This window comes from Mastigoproctus giganteus, chromosome 13, assembly GCF_048544385.1.
Source record: "Mastigoproctus giganteus isolate SK-2022 chromosome 13, ASM4854438v1, whole genome shotgun sequence".
NCBI lineage: Eukaryota > Metazoa > Arthropoda > Arachnida > Uropygi > Thelyphonidae > Mastigoproctus > Mastigoproctus giganteus.
In genome coordinates this window covers 110,453,981-110,467,635 of record NC_143587.1, presented here as the reverse complement: position 1 = coordinate 110,467,635, position 13,655 = coordinate 110,453,981, and the positions used below count along the sequence as shown (strand labels likewise).

Sequence of the window (13,655 nt, the reverse complement as noted above, 5' to 3'; positions counted from 1 at the left end):
AAATATCGATGCAAACTAAGTGTTGTGTTCATCTGCAGCATCAGCTGGGGATCTAATAATATCCCACATCCATTACATAAAGGTTCGATCTGGCAGATAATGAGAAATCACTGGCTCTCTTTGCCAGTGATTTCTCGTTATCTGCCTTTGCCAGCCTAACCTTTTCTGTGGCACTATTACAGATCGATTAGTAGCTGTTTATAGGCTTCAGTACTTTTAATTGCTTTAACTTTTCCATGCCGTCTTTTCTGCTCAAATAATCAGGCAACTTCATTATTCATCCAACTTGGATTCCCCATGGAGTATACTATTTTAATGGTATATACACAGTTCAAGGCTTTTGTGATTGTTTTAAAGGTATACCATAATTCAATTATATTTTCTCTCTGTGAGATATCTACCTGGTTAACAGAGGCCATGTAACACCTTAAGTCATCGTAATTTCTTTTCCTGAATGGGCAAGGAATTGAACTGAAATTATAACCCATTCCATTGCCTCTCTAACTGCTGCTACCTCTCTTTATTGTCCACTGTAGAACTCCGTTATCATTTCCTGCTGTTGGTTCCTGTACCTTTTAGCCCTATTATGTCATCTGGTTCATGGGTGATGATCAGGTCTAGAATATTCTTTTCTCTAGTACTTTCCTTGGCATGTTGATACAAATAACAATCATCTAGTACAGTGTTTCCAAAACTGGAGTCTGTGGACCCCTGAGCATCCATAGACCAACTGCAAAAGGATCCTCTGGAATTGGTCAAATTATTCATTCTATGTATAGCAAATTGATATTAAATAAAGTTATTATATTTATGTAAAAATAAGAATAAGCTTGAGTTGAGCTTATTTTAAACATAACTTTGAATTTTCTTTTCAGAAAATTCACTGTTTTCTCTCTCTCTCTCTCTCTCTCTCTCTCTCTCTCACACACACACACACACACACACACACACACACACACACACACACACTGGGGTCTGTAAACTTTTTTTATTTTTATTTTCGAAGGGTCTATAGATCTCAGTAGTTTGGAAACCACTGATCTAGTTGATTTAAAATTTTGTCCCTCATGTGGAATTTCCTTCCTGTTTGCTCCAGTCAATTAGAGGCAAATTAAAATTGCCCATAAGACATGCTTACTTGCCCATTCCATTTGCATGTAGAACAGGGGGCCCCAAACTATATGGCCTTCGGGCCAGATATAGCTGCCGAAAGAATTTTATCTGGCCTGTGGATACATCGCCACCTACTTTGTGGGGGGTGATGGTGGTGAAATGCCAGTACACCATACAAAATTGGATTTGAGCATAAGCATAATGTGAGAAGTGTAAAACATTTTTTTTTTCTTTTTTCTTTTTTTTCTTTTTTTTTCTTTTTTTTTTCTTTTTTTTTTCCAATTAGATTGCAAAAATTAGTTTGTATTAGATCACAATAAAATTTATGAAAAATACATTTTACAGATTATTTTAACATTCGTTGGTTGATTAATAGTGTTGATGCATGTATGTCAGCTTAGTCTTTAGATATTAATTCTGTTATTTCCACTCAAAGCTATTCTTTGAAACATTGTTAAAATCTGTTAATCTTGACCCTGTCATTAAATAGCAATAGGTATTAGGGATTTCCTAATCCCTTGCCCGCCTGCACAACAACCCTGATGTCCAGAGTATTGGGAGAAAAGGTCGCCCTAGGCTTCCACTACACAACATGAGAATCCCGGATCCAGGATAAATCCTGGCACCAGCAGCATAGTCTGATGATTGGTATTAGTAAGACCCTGAACCAGCATGCACATGAATTTAAGAGTATGAGAACAAAGGTCACCCATCTTCTACTATACAAGAACCCAGATCCAGGATAAAAACATGACACTATCCTATTAGTTAACAGAGTTAATCCCTCTGCTATAAATTAACTGCTGGCAGCCTGTATGCACAAAGTTTCTGGTAACATTGGCAAGAGGAGGCTGTCAGCAGGTATGAATTTAACTCTTTGTATTACCCTGCATTTCCTCTTTTATATTGTAACAGCAATTCAAATCTAATACTTTAGAATCGTAATTTGCAAATTGTAATATTAGAATTGCATTTGTATTATTGAAATTGTAACTGTAATATCCTAAAATCAGATTTGTAGTCATTTCTGTTCTCCCCAAAACAGCATGGTCTGATGATGGATATCAGTAAGATACCCAAAACGTTACCTTATTAAATTATATCATAAATATAGTTTTGTATTTTAATATAAAGCTAAGTTTTATATTATAATAATGTAGTTTATTAGGCAAACAGCCTAAATAAACTATATTATTAATTTCATTTGATGAGTGATATGAATATAATAATCTCCATGTTAAAAATATTTCATAAAATTTCAAGACACGTCAGTGCTTACTTAAATATTCATGAGCATTTTTTTTATATTCCAGTGATCCCATAAAAATCATGTCGAAGTTGATGTCAAAAAAAATAAAAGTTGATGCTTAGTGTTGTATTTTTAATGAGCAGTGGCCAATTAATTACTTTTTTGTACTGCTCAGTGATACTTGCACATGTCTTATTTGCAACGAAGCCTTGTTGGTGTTCAAGGAATATAATGTGAAACATCAGTACACCACAAAACATTCCTTAAATTACGATAAATTTCAGGGAGCTTTGCAGCACCAAGAACAAACCCAAACTTTTCAAAGTCAACAACAGAAAATTAGAACTTTTACTCATCAAAATTTATCTGCATTCAGAGCTAGTTGTCGAGCCTCCCAACTCATTGCCAAACAAGGAAGAGCTTTTATGGATGGAGAACTTGTAAAATGAATTTGTTTGGCAATTGCAGAAGTATGTCCTGCAAAAGTAAAGAATTTTGCGTCTAAGTTTATCTTCATCAACTGTAACGAGAAGAATTGAAGATTTAGGAGCTGGTATTCAAAATCAACTCGTAGAAAAAGTTTGAATTCTCACATTTTTCAATAGCAATTGATGAGAGACGATACAAGCCATGCAGTTCAATTACTAATTTATATCTGAGGTGTAAATCAAAATTTTGCAGTAACTGAAGAGCTAGTTGCATTAAACTTGAGATACAAGTGAAAATATATTTTGAGTGTGTCAGAAGAAATTGATGGCCTCAAATTGAACTGGGATTGGCCATCAGCAGTTACAATGGATGGCACTAAAAATATGGTTGGTACTAAAATTGGGTTCATGGGTCAGCTTCATAAATATCTTGAGAGTAAAAATATTAAAAAAGCAATGCAATTTCATTCTGTAATTCACCAGCATTCTTTGTACGGAAAGTTTGAGTGTAGATTCAGCGCGCGTGCACACAACACTCTCTCTCACTCTCTCTCTCTCTTATATATATGGTATATATTAAAATAATAAAACTAAGTATTGCCTAAGGATCAAATTCTAATAAACTTATTTTTAATTTTCAGTAAATATTTTAATATTTGTTTTTTTTTTTTAATTCTTTAAAAAACCAAAAGGTATACACTATTCACCTAAAAGAATCTGGAGGGTACATGGCATATACCCTCCACCACAGCTCTGTGCATGACCCCATCATCCCTTCTATCTGTCCTGTCCTTCCTAAATACATTGTACATACCGTACTAAAACTCATATCTTCATGTGGCACCACATTTCTGTAAGCAGTCTTTTGTCAGCATTACTTGTCCTAACCAGCAGTTTGAATTCACTCATTTTATTGATGATCAACCCCAAGGGCTCACATCTGGTGAGTATGGGGCTTGGCACACCCAGGGTCCTTAGCTGGATATTATCATTCTTCTCCTTCTTGATGATTTCCTTCTACTTCTGGCTCTTGTTTTTTCTCCCCCCCCCTCTCTCTCTCTCTCTGTTTCTCTGGGTAACTCAAATTTCTTTTGGCTGATGCAGCATAAGCCTTGGGCTTCCTTGCACTATATGGCTATTAATATTACTGTATAAACAATTAAGACAGTCTTTTTGTATAGTTAACTACCCTGACACTTTCCTTGAAGTTATTTAAGCTTGCTTCCATGGCATTAGTTACCTGCTCATTAGAAACATTTCTGCCTTCAGAAACAAACAAGAACTGTTGAGGCATATGCAAGCATTACTTCGACCATTATCAGATAAACTTGTATCTAAATTACCCTTTCCCCTCCCCCCCCAAACTAGCAGTTTCCCTGAACCTTGAAGGTATCCTCAATGATCTGGCAAAAACTCTTGCACCACGTTTGTTTTAAAGTGTCCCATCTCTATGAAATATATTCCTTCTACCTACAAGTGCAGGCCAAGCTGATAAAAATTCCCCCCTTCCAAAAGCCTTCAGAGTCGAAGTCTTGAGTTGATCTACAAAGCATTTCAGCATATAATGCCTCCTATTGTGCCTGGGCAGAATTGCAGACACATTCTGACCTAACTTGCAGAATTTTTCTAGCATGGTCTTATATTTGTATAACAAATACAAATCGTAAATCATGTGCGCTTAATATCATTAGTCCCCACATGAATAATACTCTCTTTACCTCCCCCCCTTTAAAATCTGACAAGGTGTTGGTGACATTATTAATTGTTGCTCCTGGCAGACATACCCTGATTCTAGTCCACCTATCCTTATTACAAGAAATATTTCCAATTTCCCTGACAATGGAGTTTCCTAATAGAACCAAGTTAGTCCTCAACGAGAGCAGTTTGCACTCGGTTATTCTGCTCTGGGGCCTGAATCAGGGGTTGCATCACTTGGTAGGTTATTAGTCTTGAATCCCTAACACAAAACAAGTAATCATAGTCTCATAATTCATAGTATATTGCAATAACAACAGAAAATACTCTATAACCAGTTAGTGAATATTGGTGGGCATAGATACATAGAAGGATTTGATTTCATTGACAAGTTTAAAAAAATAACAGAAAAACTTTTAAAGTTAGATCTGTCAGATGCCATAATAGCAGTGGAAGGTTAATGATGTTATATGTATATTAAGAAATGCAAAATATCAATTTAATTAATTTTGAATTTTTTTTAATTGTTCATAATAACAAAGGCATTCATTTAATCACTAATATAAATGCTTATATTTTTTTTAATCCCCCAGTTCTGAATAAAAGCCACTTAACCACTTTTCAAGATTCAAAGTACTTTCGAAGCACACCAGGGGCAGGAAGATTTTCAATCCCTATCAAGAAATCTTGAAAACATATCATAGGCTGTATATTTATGACCATATAATGGCCTTTTTAATGACAGTTGAAGAAATTCTAGTCATGGACTCTTACTGTACACAATGTAATCTCCATCATCTCATTATAAATTGACATTTAGACTACTTAAATATTGCAGATATTTTTTATTCTTCTAACAGTGAGATTTATATTTAAAGTATTTTTTAAATATTTTAAGTTTTTTAAGATACTGTTCTTTAAATTTCTTTTTATGTATACTGTTTGATTCTTTTAAATCACTGACTATGGCCAATTTTTTTTTTTTTTTTTTTTTGAATTTATTTATCAGTGAAAGTTTAACTGTTTTAGAATGTCAGTGGAGTACTTTTAGATCATGCATATTCTTTGTTTGTAAATTCAAAATTAGGGCCTTCTATTTTATGTATCTGATTTTTTCCTAGTAACTATACAAAGCTTACCCTTTTGAATTAAATATTTATTTTAATTTTTTGAGTACTAAATTACATAATGTGATATTTACTAATATCGGCAGTCAAGTATTGTACTTTATATGTATATATAAAGCAATTCACAATATGTAATAGTGTATTTTTAATAAATTATGCACATTAAATTGTTTGAATTATTTTAATTTATTTTTGTATGAACCTAGTTCTAGCAGAAAGTTGAATATTTAAATATTTGGTTTTGAAATATGGCTTCATTTTAGCCAAGCTTATTCCAAATTTTATTATGGTCTATAATGTCATCTTTAATACCAATTCCTATGATATTTATTTTATTGCCATTTTAAAATTTTAGCAATATGTTAGTTTTTTAAACATTTAAAAGTTCTGCTTTTTAAAATTTGAGATGTTGTAAAAATTAACTATTTTTCCTCTCATCAAACAAATTTCATTTAATTTTATTTACATGTAATGTGAACAACTTAATTTCTTTTGTGTATGAGTGTCTGTGTGTATATATATATGAATTTGAATAAAAAAAAATGCTTTGTATATTAATTTTGTTTTTATATAAAAATTATCTTAGACTCCTAAATAACAATCTATTCTTATAATTCAAGCTGCACTAAATAAGTTAAATTTTCCTTTCACTCAAATTCTTATACATGTGATATGCTTAATGAGCTTAACATTTAACCTTTGTGCATCTGATATACACAATGGTAATTCCCTAGATCCGTGATTCTCAACAAGGGGTACACGTACCCCGGGGGGGTTAGCAGAAGCGGTACCAAGTGGTATCTCAGGTGTTGCATCCAAAATGGCAGATTTTCATGTGGTTAGTTTTTAGTAAAATATTTATCAGCTGATTGTGAAATTTTACTGATTTTTACCATGTTATTTCTGATACTCTAGAATTTGTGCTTTGAGAAAACTAAATCTAAACCAAACTGTCCAGCCTGTCAGTGCTGAAGTGAAATCACATGACTTCTCCATAAATCATTTGTCACTTATCTATATTTTTGCGTAGTTTAGCCCTTTAGCAGATTTTGCTATCTTAAGTGTAACTTCTAGTCAATGAAAGGATGTCATGTGCTATTGTTTACAAAAAAATTTCCTTTGTAACTAATGTACCACATGACAAATGGTAGCCATATTCACTCCCAGAGGTAGCTGTTTGTAATTAGTGTTCCACTGAAATGCTCTTTTATTGCATCTCCAGCTGAGGAGAGAAACTGGGTGTTTACAGTAATTATTCACTGAGTCCAGTTTACAAAAATTACTAAGCAATTGAATGTATCAAAGCAAATATATAGCCAAGTCTTAGCTATTTTCCCCTCTTAGATAAGTTCTAGACTCGCTTTGTGTTGTTTGTACTAGATAACATGGTGGTTTTTCTGCGTAACTATTTTAATTTTCATTTCACACCATCCAATCACGGATAAATTTTTAGTAAGAGGGATAAAGAGAAATTTAGATTCTGTGGGGAGAACAGAAAATCCTGAGAAAAGATGCGAAGACAAGTCAAGAACATTTCAATATTGACAGAGGCAAGTGTAATCACAACCATTCACCAAGTCTACAAGCAAATCAGCTTCAGATTAAAAAAAAAAAAAAAAAAAAAAATTATCAAAATGAATATTTGAAATATGGCTTCTATTGTTTTGTGGTGGAGGTGAGCAGAATCAAATCCATTAAAACTCACCAATAACTATGAAACTGTCTCTGTTGACATATTGGAGACATAGTGAAAGAAATCATTTAGACTTGAACAGCAAGTTCATTGCTTTTTTCAAAGAGAAAAAAGTATTACATAAAAAAGACTTAGTTGGTGAAATCTATATTTGTGAGTTGTAAAAAAAAGAATTATTAGAAGCTTTACCGAAAGTGATGAATTTCGTTGTCACAAATGGTAAAAGAACAGTTCATAAAATTTTACCCCTGTGTGACGACTTATGTGGGTTTGGCATATATTGTGACACAATCAAAAAAGAGAAACACACTTGATGCTTCAGCAGATATTTGCTATCAATTATCAGCTTTGACACTTAATTAGAGCAAAATCACTGAAAAGCTGTCACAGCAGATTTCTCATTAGATCACTGGTTTCCAAACTTTGTTACTACGTCCCCCTTTTAAAAAAATCTAATCTTGGTGCCTCCCCCCCTTTATTTCATAAAATAATACAGACACATTTTTAAATGGTAAAAAATGTATTAATACAAAAAATGAAAAAAAACGTAATTGACAGAATAATAACAAGGTTTTACTATATATATGTGTATATTCATTTTTAAATTATTTTGTTTTTAATGCGATGGATGTGCTTGTTTATTTGCACGAAGTTTATCAAATCTAGGTGTCATTGAGAAGAGTGCTACTCGTAGTTCTTTTTCTATTACTAAACGGGCTCGATATTTGGATTTCATTGCAGCCAATGCAGAAAATTCCATTTCGCATAAATATGATATTACGAATGGCAGCAATACCTGCATTGCTTTACTTGACAAAGTATTATATTCTTCACTTCGATTCAACCAAAATTGAACTAGGGTTTTAGGCGCCTCCGTAGCCAGGTGGGAAGGAGCAGCAGTGCGTAGCACACGCTTCTTGATTAGACCGGGGTTCGAGCCCGTCACCACCAAATACGGAGGATGCGGAAAGGTCACGAAATGACCACCGCATATCCCGGAGCAATATGGCCTTAGTTGCTAATGCTCCTAAAAACCAAATAACAATAACAAACTAGGGTTTCACTCTGAAATTTTTGTTTCAATGAAGTATCGCATGATAATTCTATCAATTTTTCCTTTTCCAAATTCATCATCTTGGATTCTATATCCACGCGAACTTTGTAAAATCAAAATCTTCGAAATAATGTGAAAAGTGCATTAGTAAACCATCCAAGTGTTTAGTAAATAGATTTTTGTTTGCTTCAATATTAACTCTGGCGCAGAAATCATTTAAAAGTGGAAATATGTCCAACTTATATTTTTGTAAATTTGATTTCCACAGCTCAAATTTTTTTATGAATGCTTTCACTTTGTCTTTTTGAATCAGTAAATGCATTTGTGATCCTTGCATTGATTTATTCAAAACACTCAATTTTCCAAAAATTTCAACCAAATAGGCAAGTTTAACAATAAAGTTATCATTCCTAAATAAATTTGCCTCTTCATTATGATTTTCATAAACAAAAATTGCAATCTCTTCTTTTCAGAAGTGATTCAAAGGGTTCAAACACCCTTTGAATCACTTTTGCACGAGATAGCCAGCGCACTTCACAATAGTATAGAAGTGAGGTATAATTACCTTCCATATCTTCACACAGCTTTGCAAACAACCTAACTTTTAAAGGACTGTTTTTTAAGTAACTTATAACTTTCGTAACTTTTGTAAAAATGTTAAGTCCCTCGCTCATATTTTTTGACACAAGAGCTGCTCTGTGAAGCATGCAGTGCATCCAGATAACTTCGGGTGCTTTCTTTTTAATTAATGCTTGAAGACCTGCCTTGTGTCCTGACATTGACTGTGCTCCATCAGCACAGAGTCCAATGCAGTTATTCCACTTTACGTCGTTCTCATCAAAAAAAGTGTCAATTATATTAAAAATTTCATTGGATGTGGCCTTTCCAGGAATGGGGTTGCAAAATAATATATCTTCCATTATATTAGTTTCTGCAACATATCGAACGTATGCAATTAAATGAGCATCTTTAGCTACATCAGTTGCCTCATCTACTTATGTGGCGAATTTCGAAGTACGCAGTCGAGAAACTAACTGATTGCAAAGATCTTCAGATATATCATCGATTCTTCTGCCAGCTGTATTATCAGTGGTATTTGTCGCAACTGTTTCGCATATGATTCGCAGAACATTATTTTAACCATATCAGTAGGTGGTAGATGACTTTCATCAACCGGTGAAATACCACCACTTTGCTTATTGGAGGCTTGAAGTGGTGAAACCCATGTTTAGTCTCTAGAGCAAAGTTTCCGGCATCCCCCCTACCCCCATACTTCTCCTTCAACCCATGCATGGTACTAAGTACTATAGGTTTTGATACCTTCGTGTTTGGGATTTTCATAAAAAAAAAAAAAAATAGCTGCTGGCAAAATTAGAGTTTCTCCTATTGTGTGTGGTTTTTTACATTTCGCAATTCTGTAAGAAACTTGGTATGACGCTAGAATTGCATTTGATGGAACAGAAACTATCTTTTTGAACGTTTGCTTTTGTTCGTTAAACTCATCTACTTTTCTTTGAAAAAATTCTATGGGCTTACCAGCGTATTCAGAATGCATAGTTTTAAGGTGCCGTTTTAATTTGCCTGGTCTCATACTATCTGCAGCCAAAACTTTTGTACAAAACAAACACATTGGCTTTACCAAGCCATCTATAATAACACTTGTGAATCCTAATGATAAATAGGATGAATCGTATTTTCTTGTCTTGGGAGTTCTACCTCCTTGTTCCCTGTTGCTTGTATTCCCACTACCTTTACTTGTATCAGCATCAGTATCTTCATTATTAGTGGATTTTCTTTTGTAACCAGTCAAAAATTTATCCATCCGTCTAAAAATATTAGAATTAACTTTATATTCATAAAAAATACAACTTCTCAATTACTAACAATTATTATCAGTAAGTAATCACGCCAAAAACAATAAAAAACATAATCGCACACCGCTGAAACCGTATTTTCAACCATGCAACTAATGCATGGTTGAAAATACGGTTTCAAATAAATTAAATTCATCATATCAATCATAATTCATCAATCCATTTCAGCAAAATATAATATTTTTTTCCAAATAAATGTTTATCTCATGTTTACATCGAAGTTAGAGTGAGATAGGTGGCGGATGCTTTAAAAAATAGGTTATAAAATTTAATGTTATGTTATGAAAGTTTATTTATATGTATATATTTTTTAATTTATATATGTTATGTTATGAAAATTACATTTCTGTTAAACTTTTCGCGCCTCCTTTTGCACTAGTCTGTGCCTCCCAGTTTGGAAATCGCTGCATTAGATTCACTTAGTAAATTTATTTTTTAATTTAGTCTTAATAATACTTATTTTTTATTTATTTATTTTCTTAAGTTTTAATTTTTTATTTTAAATAAGTTTTATTTTTTTTAAGTTTTAAAATTGTAAGAGTATAAATTATTTTTTGGTTCCACTATAATATAGTACACACATTCAAAAAAACTGAAAAACACCCCTTTCTTAGGGGTATTTTTCAGTTAGGTGTTCTATGCCTACAATAATCTTAGCATTAGCATTAGTAGAGGCATATGATGCAAGAAAGCAAGCTTATTCAGCATCAGCCAAAAAAAAAAAAAAAAAAACACACACACACACCACTCCCATTTCACCCCTCCGTTCGTTCGAAATACCTTAGGAGGTGCATGAGGACCTACCAAACTTTCACAGGGTATCAGCCAGAAAGGTTGAGAACCACTTCCCTAGATGACTGGTAGAAAGTTACAAAATGTTAGTGGGGGTAACAGGAACACAGTAAAATCTGCATTAAGCACCACCTCATGGGACTAGCAAAAATGCCATGCATAAGACAGACTGGTACTTAGAGGCTATGTTATTAAATTAACAAAGCAAACGGGTTACAGCAAAGAATAAAGTAACTTTATTTAAATTATTTTGCAAAAAAAAAAATTTGATTTTAGTCTGGTTAAGATTTTTTTCTAATCTAAAATGATTCTTCAAAATTTGCTAGTTTAAAATATATTTCTTCAAAAGCAGTAAATTCTTTTAATTTTTTGCTACATTTTTAAAGCCTCTTTTTTTCCATTTTTTTTATTACACTAAAGTTTAATTTCAGGAAACTCTGTAGACTGGATTTTCAGACATCCATTGTCAGGTATTTTGAGCATTTACATACCCTGACAAATGTAACCATACATCATCAGTGAAAAATGTAAGATCCAGAGTACCATCAGTATTTTGTGTGAACTGTTGAAACCAGTAGCAGTAAAGTCTTTGCTAAAGATGATCTGCTGCTTTTAATTCTTGGACAACTGTGATACTGTATGAAAAAAGGTGTAGCTTCTTCCTCACTGCTAAATGCACATTTTTGCTGTTATGAAAACTTCTGCAATGATTTTGGATTTTGCAGCATTGAATCTGAAATATCCAGGAGTTTCTCTTCTGTCATTTTTGGTGGCTTGCCATGTTGTGTACAGCACCTATCTCATAAATTTGTCTATTAATGACTGCACAGCATGCTGATATGATATTGTCATATTTGGAAATTTCTTAGAAAAGTTTTACTGGATGCTTTGCATATACTCACGACGCTTGTTAAAAACATAACCAAAAAAAAAAAAATACACCCCTCCAATAACAAAACTATCCTTGGCACACTCCAATTAACTGCCTAACTGACCTTGACACACATGCCACTAGGTGCACAGTGACCCATATTTTACACATTGCTTTCATACAGGTGTATAGTGATTTTCCAAACACTGCATAAGTAAAGAAGTCTTTGCTGCTCTTCTTAGCATTCTTTGCTAGACTTCTTGCAATCTGCCTTTGATTGCCTAACTTCCTTGGTTTGTAAAGTTTATATCTACTATAGGCTTCTGTATCACCTGATAATTTATATGCATCCCATGAATTTTTCTTCTCTGCCATGTCTCATTAGTTCATCTCACATCCAATTAAATCTAAGCCTTGAACAGTACTTCTTAGTTAGTGTGAAAAGCCATGGCTTCTATAATTATTTCCCTGAATGCTTCCCATTTAGAATTTGTTGGCAATGTCATTAGTTGGTCCCACTGTATAGAATTTAAAACTGTCTGAGACCACTGTAGTCTGCTTTATGAAAGCAAAAACCCTTCCCTTCAACCTTCACAATTAAGTAAATCCTCCAGAAATATGCTACGATTACTGTCACCTAGTGGTTCTTTTATCTGCAAATTCTTAATGCATGACTATCACTGCTGATAATCATATCAAGAATACTACTCCCTCTTACATGGTGCTGCTGTAGAAAGTAGTCATCCACAAGTCTTGCCGATGTGTGAGTGACCAACCCACATCCAGTCAATATCTATAAAGTTAAAATCCCCCATTATAAAACAGTTGATTTACTAGCTCACTATTTCTCTGTACAGTTCATTGTGCTTATCACAGTCATTTAGCCTATAACACACTCCTCTTATGTTTTCCCAGCGCCTATGTCACACCAAACCGACTCAACAGTGCACTTGCCACCCACCCATGTCAACTGGATGCTCTGCCTTAGATTTTGTGCTTCTTAACTAAGAGCATAACCCCACCCAATCCCTCCTGTCCTTTCTGTATATATTGTACTCCACATATTTAAATTCTTGTATCTGAATAACATCACATCTCTAATATCCTCACAATGTCTGCATAGATGACTCAACCGGCACTTAAAATTTATATACTATGATTCTAGCAATGGTGTACATGCAAGTATACATGCACATGTTCTTACTCTTAGTTAACTGAACAAGCCCATGTATTTCCTTGTTATTGTTAAGTTCTTGGTCTGTGTAACTCCCAAGCTAGCAGTTTCTCACCCCACCCAACACTGTCTTGACAGCATCAACAAATATTCTTGCACCCTTTCTATTTAAGTGTATCCCATCCCTGAATAATCTTAGAAGGATACAGAAATTTGCTTCTCATACTGTTGCTGACAACTCTGTAAGGAAATCTCAGCAACATCAGTTTATACTACATCTTTCCAGCAAATTAAAAACAAGAGAACAGCATTCTATTAACTTCCAAACTGCCCACATTCTACCATAACAAACCTCTACAATATTCCGAACTTTTGCATGCCATTCAAACAGCTCACAGTGGTGCCGAAAGACCAAATGGGATCTATTATGTCATGCTGCAACATCTTTATGACAAAACTTTGCACCTCCTCCTGGGAACTGCTCTATTATTTTAGCATTCCTGGAAAAGATCCATCCAACCCCCATAGCTATAGACCAATATCTCTGTCAAGCTGCCTCAGCAAAATCCTTGAAAAAAACTGTCT

General features: G+C 33.8%; 1 protein-coding gene across 1 annotated transcript in view; it reads left to right on the top strand.

Moving 5' to 3' along the window:
* LOC150076359 (protein bicaudal C homolog 1-A-like) overlaps positions 1-5,176 on the top strand; it is a 195,523-nt gene extending 190,347 nt beyond the window's left edge. The window contains exon 13 of the mRNA XM_090387331.1: positions 5,079-5,176. Within this exon, the coding sequence (XP_090243457.1) occupies positions 5,079-5,176 (98 nt within the window). The remainder of the gene's footprint in view (positions 1-5,078) is intronic.
* The last annotated feature ends 8,479 nt before the right edge of the window (positions 5,177-13,655 follow it).